The 12,525-nt window shown below is 44.9% G+C and overlaps 1 protein-coding gene across 2 annotated transcripts in view; it reads left to right on the top strand.

The window, feature by feature from the left end:
- Positions 1-12,525, top strand: part of LOC126457008 (uncharacterized) — a 124,158-nt gene that overhangs the window by 90,001 nt on the left and 21,632 nt on the right. For both annotated transcript variants that reach the window (XM_050092977.1, XM_050092976.1), the window contains exons 3-4: positions 4,824-5,019; positions 9,765-9,907. In XM_050092977.1, the coding sequence (XP_049948934.1) occupies positions 4,824-5,019; positions 9,765-9,907 (339 nt within the window). The remainder of the gene's footprint in view (positions 1-4,823; positions 5,020-9,764; positions 9,908-12,525) is intronic.

Raw genomic sequence — 12,525 nt, 5'->3', positions numbered from 1 at the left:
TTTTGTGAGCAAAACATGTAAATTCCACAAAGACTCATCATGAAATTCTGGTGGTATACGGACCAAATGCAATGTTGCGTCCTGCGGTAGTGAAATGGTGCCAACAACGAGGTTGCACAGACGTGGGTGATGCTGATGAAAAATCCACATCTTGCACCATGTAATTTACGTTAAACTGTATTTCGCAAAATTAACTAAAATTTCTCCAATACTAATGAAGTTAATAATTGAGAGGACAGTTTTTAGAGCATAATTTTTAAAATTATTTTGCACACTAATAATAAGATAAATTCTTCCGTAAGAAAATCGCAGAAACGTTGAATTCTGGTTACTATTTTATCATGGATTTGAAGATTGGATAACTGATTAACTGAATATGACAATATTAATTTTTAGAATGTGCAGTTCTGTTCATCGAATTTCTTTACACATTCGTGGAAAGTAAGCAATCCACTCATGGGCCGGAATAGCTCTCTCAGTGGAAACTGGGTGAGAGCTGTCGTCGTGTCGTACTAAATATGAAAATACCGACGAAGGACATAAACCCCCAAACAATTCTGTTATGAGATTGCAAAAATGGTTCAAATGGCTCTGAGCACTATGGGACTTAACATCTGAGGTCATCAGTCCCCTATAACTTAGAACTACTTAAACCTAACTAACCTAAGGACATCACACACATCCATGCCCGAGGCAGGATTTGAACCTGCGACCGTAGCGGTCGCGTGGTTCCAGACTGAAGCGCCCAGAACCGCTCGGCCACACCGGCCGGCATGAGATTGTAGGTTATGTCTACGAGTATCCAACCTACGCTGGTCCTTACGATCCAAGAGCAGCCCACTTTATATATATGGGAATTTATTATCCTAAATACGTACAGTGGAAAACATAACATGAAATTAATAGAATATACTTTCCACATTAACAGCACATACGGACTTAAATTGCATAATCAAATACAGTTGCGTAGTTTCGTTGTATAACAAAAAAATGGGTCAAATGGCTCTGAGCACTATGGGACTTAACATCTTAGGTCATCAGTCCCCTAGAACTTAGAACTACTTAAATCTAACTAACCTAAGGACATCACACAACACCCAGCCATCACGAGGCAGAGAAAATCCCTGACCCCGCCGGGAATCGAACCCGGGAACCCGGGCGTGGGAAGCGAGAACGCTACCGCACGACCACGAGATGCGGGCGTTGTATAACAATTACCATCTTAGACATAGAATTACAAACTGATTATCCTTAGGCTCGTGTAGAACAAGAACTGTCTAAATCATTTCTTCTTCGTATGGTTCTCATTACACCGAGTACAAGTTTCGTTCATTCCTAAGAGCGCCTCGTACTCCTAACCGTAGTCTGTGGCGCTTAAATACACTGAAGCTCCAGAGAAACTGGTGTAGGCATGGGTATTCAGAGGTATGTAAACAGACACAATACGATGCTGCGGGCGGCAACGCCTATATAAGACAACAAGTCTCGGACGTAGTTGTTACATCGGTTACTGCTACTACATTGCAGGTTAACAAGATTTAAGTAAGTTTGAACGTGGTGTCACAGTCGGCGCACGAGCGATGGGACACAGCGCCTCCGAGGTACCGATGACGCGGGGATTTTTCCGTACGACCATTTCACGAGTGCACCGTGAATATCAGGAACCTGGTAAAACATCAAATCTCCGACATCGCTGTGGCAGGAAAAATGTCCTGCAAGAGCGGGACCAACGACGATTGAAGAGAATCGTTCAACGTGACAGAAGTGCAACCCTCCCGCAGATTGCTACAGATTTCAATGCTGGGCCATCAACAAGTGTCAGGGTGCGAACCATTCAACGAAACATCATCGGTATGGGCTATTGGAGCCGAAGCTCCACCCGTGTGCTCTTGATGACTGCGCAACACAATGCTTGACGCCTCTCCGGGACAGTCAAACCGACATTGGACTGTTGTTGACTGGAAACGTGTTGCCTGGTCGGACGAGTCTCGTTTCAGATTGTATCGTGCTGATGGATGTGTACGGGTATGTATTACAACCTTGCGCATTCATGGACCCTGCAAGCCAGAAGATTACAACCTTGTGCATTCATGGAACCTGCAAGTCAGAAGCGGTCTGTTCAAGCTAGTGGAGCTCTGTAATGGTGTGGGTCGTGTGCAGTTGGAGTGACACGGGACCCCTGATACGTCGAGATACGACTCTGACAGGTGACACGTGCATAAGCATCCTGTTTGATCAACTGCATCGAATTAAGTCCATTGAGAATTCCGACGGACTTGGGCAATTCCAGCAGGACAATGTGACACCCCGCGTCCAGAAACGCTACAGAGTGGCTCCAGGAACGCTATTCTGGGTTTGAACACTCCCGATGCCCTCCAAACTTCCAGACAAATGTTACTGAACAAATGTTACTGAACTTGGCCTCACGTAAAAATGTGTAACTTACTTTTTGAAACTCCCTCGTATTTATATGTGTGGTCCAAAACACTTTCTTGCAGCTGGCACCCCTTGTCCCTTCATTTATTATCAAAACAATTATAATTCAACCACTAAAACGCCTTCCGTGGGTAAAACGACATAAAAACTGGACAATAGCGGAGAGGAGGCGTGTAATATGGTGCATCATGGCGCGATTTTGTCTCATTTTTCAGACATGCGAGGTGTAGAGTGAACCGATGGCCTAGTGAGGCGTTCAATCCTCGATACGTGGAGGATGTAGTTTTGTAGCTTAGACGGGAGGGGATCCCGTGACATTTTGGGGGTATTTTTCGTGCAATAAGTAAATGTCGCGGTATTAGGACCTCCCGTCGGTTAGACCGTTGGCCGTGTGCAAGTCTTTCGCTTTGACATCGGTTCGGCGACTTGCACGTCGATGGGGATGAAATGATGATGATCAGGACAACACAACACCCAGTCTCTGAGCGGAGAATATCTCAGACCCAGCCGGGAATCGAACCCCGGCCCTTAGAATTGACCTTCTGTAGCACTGACCACTCAGCTACCGGCGAACTCGAACCAGGACATTTATTTCAACTTTGTCGATGATCAAGTATTGCCCTTCTTCTAATAATTTCCGGGTATGCAGCCGGATCCCGTCGACATTCTGCCACGATATTTCGGCCCAGAGACGTCCGGCCAGAGAAGTCACATCAAGTATTGCCCTTTCTTCTCTGAGGACTACTCGAAAAGTAAGGTCCGATAGGTCGCGAAATGGAAACGACAGTGAAAATGCGATGAAATTTTGCAAAGATGTGTTTGGCACTGTCTCTAGCATGCCTGTATATCGCGTCACGTCGCTATTTTCAGTTCTAAGCACACAGTGAGCACGTAAACCTGTCTAGAACAATAGTGTCTCCTTCCAAGTATGGGGACCCGCTGCAATGTTTCGCCTAATTTCGTGCAACCGCACATAAAGTACCTGTCATATATTTCTTCATGACAACTCTCTGCCGCGCACATTGCAGTGGCAATGAGGATGTCCCTGCAGCGTTTTCGATTGGAAGTGTCTGATCACCCTCCGTACAGCCCGTACTTGGCTCCCCCTGATGTTCATCTCTACTCACGTGAACCACTACCTATGGCACAGACAACGAACTGCAGACCAGCGTAGAGAAGTGGCGGAAAGCACAGGCGGCTGCCTTATGTGACGAGAGTATTGGAAATTTGGTACGACTTTACAACAAATGTCTTTAAGCCGGAGAGGCAGCAAACTGTTGCAAGTAAAAAATTTTTGATTTTCAATTCGCGACCGGTCGGCTTTTATTCATCGAATAGCCCTCGTACATGTTCATGAAGTTTCTATAGACTCTCTCGTCTTCCACGATGGCAACAGTCATATTCACAGGGCAGCACCTAGACATTTTCTCTCTGACCATCCATCGACTGGCCAACTAAATCGCCTGCTCGTGACTAGACAGAAAATTTCTGATACGATTTGAAACTGCGGGAGATGTAGAAATCATCTTTACGACAATTTGGTGGCTCTACGCAAGGTATTCGTCAATGAGTGGCTTTAGCTGGCCGCGCGGGATTAGCCGAGCGGTCATGGCGCTGTAGTCAAGGACCGTGCGGCTGATCCCAGCGGAGGTTCGAGTCCTCCCTCGGGCATGGGTGTGTGTGTTTGTCCTTAGGATAATTTAGGTTAAGTAGTGTGTAAGCTTAGGGACTGATAACCTCAGCAGTTAAGTCCCATAAGATTTCACACAGATTTGAACATTTTTTTGGCTTTAACTGGATAAGGTTGGTTGGTTTTGGGGAAGGAGACCAAACAGCGAGGTCATCGGTCTCATCGGATTAGGGAAGGACGGGGAAGGAAGTCGGCCGTGCCCTTTGAAAGGAACCATCCCGGCATTTGCCTGGAGCGATTTAGGGAAATCACGGAAAACCTAAATCAGGATGGCCGGACGCGGGATTGAACCGTCGTCCTCCCGAATGCGAGTCCAGTGTCTAACCACTGCGCCACCTCGCTCGGTTAACTGGATAAGGCTTACCCGAATAATTTGTAGAATTTTTTCCTCGCCGAACTGGGACCGTTTCTCCTGAGAGTGACAAATGCTTTTGTCCGATGTACGTAGTACTCCCAATACTTTTGTGTTTACAGCTATGTGGGAGCTGGTACATAGCTATACGTGCAAACTAGGTTGACACTCGGCGCGGTGACTGCTGGGAGCGACTATAAATTGGAGATGCCTTTACCGTCGCTTTTGTGAGCCACCGCATCGAATGTCAGCATAATTTGCATGTACAGTACTGTTCCTGATGTTCTACTACTCGCATCTATCGTGTGAGTTTCATGTGTTGCTGGTGTTTTTCTCTGCTAACAGCTATCTGGCCGGTGGTATGTGGTGGAGGTGGTGTTCCCGATGCCGATGTGGGGCGCGGACACGTGCGTGTGGCTGGACTTCTGGCAGCACGAAAACGGCTCCACGCTGTTCCACGTCGAGTACTACAGGAGCAGCGCCAACAAGTCTGTGCGCTCCGCCGACGGAGTTCTCGACAGGGGCGTCTGGCACCAGCACGGTCAGTAGCGCCACCTGCCAGCCACGCTCTTAGCTCCAGAGAGTACCGCACCGCAATCGATAAGCCGCGCTCGAAACTCTGCAGCAGCTGCATGGGTTGGCAGTACGAAATAAATCGAGGTACGCCAGGGGCCACAGCTGCCAGCCCATGGGTATCACGAGTGTGGATAGTGATTGGTCGATGCCTCGACGAATACCGGAGCACTGAGCTACGGCGGATAGTTCTCAGAGTCGTGTACGGTCTCCAGTAACTGCCGAGCCTACAAGCTGCACAGTTCATTCCTCGACTCCAAGACTAGGGCTCCGTATGCATCGTAGGCCCGGATGCAGTCGTCCACCCTGTTCCAGAGGAAGCTTCTCCGCCCACAAGCTCTGGGATTCACAGAGGGTGGGTTTGCTGGTAGTTGGGAGCTCCAACGTTAGGCGCATAATGGGGCCCCTTAGGAACATGGCTGCTAAGGAGGGGAAGGGAGCCAGTGTGCACTCCGTGTACATACCGGGGGGAAAGGATGTGGAAAGGGTGTTTCCGGATGCCATGAAGAGTACAGGGTGCAGCCAACTGCAGGTGGTAGCACATGTCGGTACCAATGACGTGTGTCGCTTTGGATCGGAGGAGATTCTCTCTGGTTTCGAGCGGCTAGCGGAAATGGTAAAGATTGGCAGTCCTGCTTGACAGATTAAGGCGGTGCTCACCATCTGCAGCATTGTTGATAGAACCGACTGTGGTCCTTTTGTGCAAAGCCAAATGGAGGATCTGAATCGGAGGCTCAGGCGGTTCTGTGACCGTGTAGGCTACAGATTCCTTGACTTGCGCCATCGGGTGGTGGGTTTCCGGCTTCTGCTTAATAGGTCAGGAGTCCCTGTTACACACAGGAAGCGGCCACTCGAGTAGCGGGGGCTATGTGGAAGGGTGTGGGTGATTTTTAGGTTAGAGGGTCTCAGGGAACCACAGAAAGGGCGTTCTTCTAAAAGGGGACAGGTAAAACACAGTAAGTTAGTTGTAGAAACGATCGGTATTATAGTTGTAAATTGTCGTAGCTGTGTTGGGAAAGAAACAGAGCTACAAGCCCTAATAGAAACCACTGAAGTTCTAATAGTTATAGGTACAGAAAGCTGGCTAAAGCCGAAATAAGTCCCGCCGAAATTTTTCAAACGATCTAACAGTGTTCAGAAAGGATAGATTAAATACAGGTGGTGGTGGTGGAGTATTTATTGCTGTCAGAAGGAGTTTGCTTTGTAGTGAAATTGAAGTAGATTGTTCCTGTGAAATAGTATGGGTAGAGGTTATACTTGACAAACGGACTAAACTATTAATTGGGCCGACGAGTTCACATTGTACCATCCGACCACTTGTTCTTTCTCTACCGGCGACACCGTTTGCAAATCAGTATGGAGGGACACAAGGTCTTTTATTTTCCTACTAGAGCTGTTTATTATCCATAAATTTACTGTATAAATAAAGGGATCCCTTATACAGGGTGTAAAAGACAACTGTTGACAATGTATCACAGAGATGAAGGGGCAGTCGTGACGAAAAACTTGTTAAAGACGCTTGTGTTCTATCGACCTAGGAAAAGACCTCGAACTGGCTAACAAACGCCATCTAACCAACAAGCGTATGCACGCGAAGTGAGATTTTTAATTTCCTCTCGCCCACTTACGCCATCAGGTTAGTAGTGCAGTCATAAATTATGAAACTGACATGTGTAAACTGCACCTTAACATTTTGTGAATTTCAACAGCGTAAAATTGATCATTACGTCAATTTGTTTCTAAAGCCTTACGACGCACTCGTACTTCCTATAGTCAACTGATAAAGTTTTAAAGGGTTCAAGTTGTTGTATCCCGAGTGGCGAGTTGGTTCTTTCGGAGAATTGCCAAACAAGTTGGACGTGCTGCGTCAGTAGTGCAACGATGCTGGTATCAGTGGTCACGTGACCTTTCTCACACCCATAGAAGAGGTTCTGGACGTCCACGCAGCACAGACGCCCACCAGGATCGTCGTACAGTAAGGGGAACAGTGCCAGATCGTACACCTTCCACAGCACAGATAAGAGAGTTTGTGAGACCCGATTTGTCAACAGGAAATACTGCAAATCCGTTATTATCAGTGGGACTAAGAGCATGCATATCTCTAGCCCGTCTTCCACTCACACTACAACGCCGTGGTCTTCAGTAGAGAAAGCAGAATGTGCCCACATGCAAATGATGGCAGTTTGTAAGTACGACGTAGACGTGGTGATCGCTGTCTCGTAGAGTGCATTCGTCCGAGACACAATGGTCTCACCTCAGGCCTTATGGTCTGGGGTGCGATAAGCTACAACTCTCGTTCGCCTTCGGTGCTTCCGTAGCAGACGCTAACCAGCGATCGGTACACGCAGAATGTTGCTGGATCCTTTCCTTTGCCATTTTGTTGTTCCAACAGGATAATGCTCGTCCACACACTGCCCGTGAAACTCAATTTCCCTGGCCAGCAGAGTCTCCGGACTTCTCTGTAATCGAGTACGCGTGGGATATGAAATTATTCGTGCGACTCGTCAACCAACAACTGATACAGAAATACGTGAAATGGTCGAGCAGACGTGACATAACGTATCGCAGGACAGTAGTCGCCATCTGTACGATCAATTGGATGCCAGAGTGAGCACCTACATTGCCGCCCATGGAGGCAACATCACATACTAATATGGGTGTTTCAGTATGGATCGAAACCTGGTACCTCAGAACTGCTTGTGCTATTGATCTGTATACGTAATCATTTCATGTTCTCCATATGCACTGTTGCAACAAAATATTTTTGAGTGAACTGAAAACGTCTAAATGGGTGTACTATTTTTTCCGGTGCTGTATCTCATTCCACATAAAAGCTTTATTTCTATTAAAATTAAAGGATGTAGGGCATAAAATTCCATATATATGTGGAAATTAAATGCTGCCGTACATATATTTGTAACGTTGTGTTACAAACAGGCTAACACATTCATAAAGTTGCCCACTTTCACAGTAGCAGAGACACACCCAGTTCAGTTGAACACAAGAATTTAACCTCTTCCTTCGCTAGTGTACTAACCACTATACACGTTTCAGCGGTGGAACTGATGGCTCTGGCCTTCCGAGCACTATTTATAGGTACTACATATTGCGATTACAACGCCATCTGTTAGCAGCTTGTAACTACTTCTTCGAAACTGCAACATAAAATTCTCACGGCCTTCACAATAAACCTGCCGTTTGTTGCATTCTTCTGTCGATCTTTGTTTTCATGTAATTTAATTTTAAAATCTGCTGGGCTCCATGCCTTTCTGAACATGATCCCGTCAATTCTCCAGTGCTGTCGGCTCTGCGTGCTGTGAAACCACCCCTGTGCATCACAACCATTTCCAAAAAAGTGTGAGAGTTTGTGCCGGTTTTCGTGTATCATCAACATGGACAAGTGCAATGAATATGGATGATACGATACTCTACGGTATTCTGCGATTTGAATTCACTCTGTTTTTTTAGCTTTTGCATTGATTTGATTTTGTAAATTATAGTGACAATATTATACACATGTATAATGCATTATTCAAACTACAACTTCTCCCGGATAATTATTTTGTTCAAATTGCACAAGAATTCCACCTGACATAGTGTAATAATGTTAACTGTAAGCAGTGTTCATATAACTAAAATTACAGATCGTACATCAGAGCTTTTATAATTTTTTGTCTTCGATGGATTTAATTATTCTTAGCAAATTGATCATGAAAAGGAACCACAGAATACCACCCGCACACAACACTGACGTTGCTACCAAACAATATTTTTCTCCGTGATTCGTCCGTAGTTTAATTTTGGCCTCATACATCAGCAATGAAATCTTGTTCAACAATAAATACCATCAGCACAGTTCTTAGAAAATGCACTTTGAATTGATTAATTTTTTTTCTTTTATAAATAGAATTCAGTACCACCGGTGCACATTTATTTCTTACACATCGTAATATTGTTTGCAGTTTCAAGTAATTTAAATTTGCCGCTGTAATAAAAGTTAAGATGGCGGCCAACAGAAGATAGAGGATTTCCTTTTTAATTAAGATTTTCCTTTTCCCAATAAATAGTTAATCATTTAAATTGATGCCACCAAAAAAATTATTAAATTGTTTTGAAAATTAGTTTAACACAAACCCATGCTATTTTCAACTAGAAGTACAGACGAAGTTGCTATATAATTGCAACTAACAATGGCTGCGCTTCTTGCAGCTATGATAAAACAATCAATACAAAATTATAATTAAAAGAGGAAGTGAATTTTCAATAATTAATCATAAATTGTTTTAACGCATTTGGCTCTATTTGTTTTTACCAGCAAATGAACATAAAAGTACAATAATTTTACATTAAATGTTTTTCATTTAACAGACCTCAAATCGATTCGCGTCTTGCGTCGGCGATGTACATCAGAAGAAGACCACAAAAGGGTACAAAACAAAAGAAAAGAATGACATAGATTAACAAAGAATGTGAGACAAATATTGTCTCTGTTTTACATAATTATCATCTTTTTAAGAAATAATTACATAATTGAATGAATATTATCCACACGCTCATATTCCACTCGTAATAAAAAATATATGTATCGTGGATGTTATAAGTTGTGTAATGAATAAAATGTCTGTAGCGCAGATTCCAGGAGAGGGCAAGCGCCGCCCTTGCAGGTGCCTATGTGTTGACGCCTTTCTGAGTATTCTCTGTTGTGGTGCGCAGGTACCGGGGGCGGCGAGCTGGCAGTGCTGGACCTGGAGCACGACGTGATGTCGCTGGCTGTCTGCCCGCGCAGCTACATGTGCTTCGGTTACGTGCTCTCCAGGGACCTGCTGGCGTGCGACCGCCGCTCCGAGATGCTGCAGGTTGGCTATTCTGATTTGTTCACAAACTCCTGAACCAGGACTCTCTATTTCTGTATCTTCAGAATCTGGTTTAAGTCTGTCAACTTTGGCCCGCTAATGTTTGTCTCCTGCCGCTGTCAACACTGCCGATCTTCCCTGTGGTCACAAAAGTCACGGGATACTTGCCAATGTCGTGTCGGACCTCCTTTGGCCCGGCGTTGCTCAGCAACTCTACGTGGCATGGACTCAACAAGTCGTTGGAAGTCCACTGCAGAAATATTGAGCCATGTTGCCTCTACAGCCGTCCATAATTGTGAGAGTCTCGACTGTTAGGATATGGTGCAGGAATTGACCTCTCGATTCTGTCTCATAAATGTTCGATGGGATTAACTTCGGTAGATTTAGCTCGAATTGTCCAGAATGTTCTTCATACCAACAACGTACAACTGTGACTCCCTGACATGGTCATCCATACAAATTACATCGTTGTTTGGAGACAAAGTCCATGAATGGCTGAAAACGGTCTCTAAGTAACCGAAAGTAACCACTTCCAGTCAATGATCGTTCAATTCCCAGAGGACCCAGCCCATTCCATGGAAACACAGCCCACTACATTATGCAACCACAGCTTGCACAGTGCCTTGATGTCAACTAGGGTTCATAGCTTCGTGGGTCTGCGCCCCACGATCCCAGGAGAGGCGCCGCAGTCGATATGGTGCTGTTAACAAAGGCACTCGCGTCGATCGTTTGCTACCATAGCCCACTAACGCCAAATTTCGCCGCACTATCCTAACGGATACGTTCTCGTACATCCCACATTGATTTCTGTGGTTATTTCACGCAGTATTGCTAGTATCTTAGCACTGGCAACTATGTGTAAACACCGCTGCTCACAGTTGTTAAGCGAAGACCGTTGGCGAGTGAGTTGTCAGTGGTGACAGGTAATGTCTGAAATTTCGTATTCTCGACACACTCCTGACGCTGTCCGTGTCAAAACATTGAATTCCCTAACGATTTCCGAAGTGAAATGGCCCATGTTTCTAGCTCCAACTACCATTCCGCGTGCAAAGACTGTTAACTCCCGTCTTGCGGCCATAATCACCCCAGAAACCTATTCACATGAATCACTTGCGTATAAATGACAGTTCCACCGATGTACTGCCCTTCGAAACCTTGTGCGCGCGATGTTGGCGCCATCTGTATATGTGCATATAGCTATCCTGTGACTTTTGTCACGTCACTTTATAGCACAAAACCTTGCGCGGTTGTTGTGCCTTGTTGTGTTGTCGTAAGTTAATACATCTCTTAGTGAGTGACGAATTATTAACATTAAGCACTATCTTTCAAGATGAACCAGACAGTTTTGATTTCACAAGTCTGGTAAGCTTTAGCTAGGCCCCGCATCAATTTTTACTTTCTATACCATCACAAGAGAATAATGACTAGAACTTTATACTTTTTTTGTAAACAGAATGTAAGTCACGTGGCAAGAAGCTAATCTGACTTGAATGCAAAGTAAATATCTCCATTTCTGCATAAATAAATTCCAAGAAATTCTCTCTCACATGGAATTAAAATAATAACTTGAAGTTCCGGTGGCGTGGTTGTACTTTCAGAAGAACAGAAAAATTCGTTTATTTGATATTCTGCGTGCCGAAGAATCTGGTGGAGGTCTCCGATGAAGCTACAGACCTCGATCACCCTGAAACCTTAAATCGTCTTTACCCTTCTAGCATTGGACCCACTGGAGTCTGCCCTTGTGCAGTCACAGCATCTTCCTGACAAGCTACTGGTAGTCCAACGATTTCGTAATTTCAAACAACAGAGCAAAATTCTTCTTGTTATAGTCGTGATCGCGTGCCAGTTCGTCCACCAAATCAGTTGGCATTAACCCGGTAAACATAAGCGACACCATATTGTTGCTCATATGAAATTCAAGAAATCCTTGAAAATGATAAACGCACGTACTTTAATATTCATAAACTTCTGACGTGTTCTCTGTACAATAGTTTCCTACTACAAAGTTTCAGAAATAAATAATTATCTTGTCAGTTTTCTGACTTAAACTTCCATAAATTAACATTTCGTCCAATGGCGGCCTTCCGTAATACACCGCAATACAAAGACTTCCTCTTTTCAGATAAGATTACAAGTCAATGCTAATTATCTGGATAAGGTTATCATTGTTACATTCAAAAGGTATTTATGAGCGTATCAGAGGGCTGAAGGCGCTCACAGGCGAATATAGCTGTTTCGTGTTCATCATAGATTAACGGTTATCTTCAGTGAAGTCAATATTTTGTCGCACAGCGAGACAATCGAACCACGTTACACAATTATCATTGCTATTATGTTACACTTCGTAGACGCACGATACGAAGCAGCAAGCTCAAGTGCAGTTCTAGCACTGCGTGACGAAAGCGCGGCTTGTCCCCCCGAAGACCACCCCTCCCCTTCACCTCAGGGCCACCCACGTGCTGGGAGTGTGCGGGTGGGAGCTTGCTTCCTGTTTCCCGCACCACCCTGAGCATTAATTCAGAACTTTGCTAGCAAACTACTGGTCAGCCAGTACATTGTGACCATCGACCTACTATCGATATAAATCCATCCGGACGATAGCAGCGTCACCTGGGGCGAGG

This window comes from Schistocerca serialis, chromosome 2 (assembly GCF_023864345.2).
Source record: "Schistocerca serialis cubense isolate TAMUIC-IGC-003099 chromosome 2, iqSchSeri2.2, whole genome shotgun sequence".
Taxonomy (NCBI): domain Eukaryota; kingdom Metazoa; phylum Arthropoda; class Insecta; order Orthoptera; family Acrididae; genus Schistocerca; species Schistocerca serialis.
Note: the sequence above shows the minus strand (reverse complement) of the source record. Positions and strands in the feature narration are given on the sequence as shown.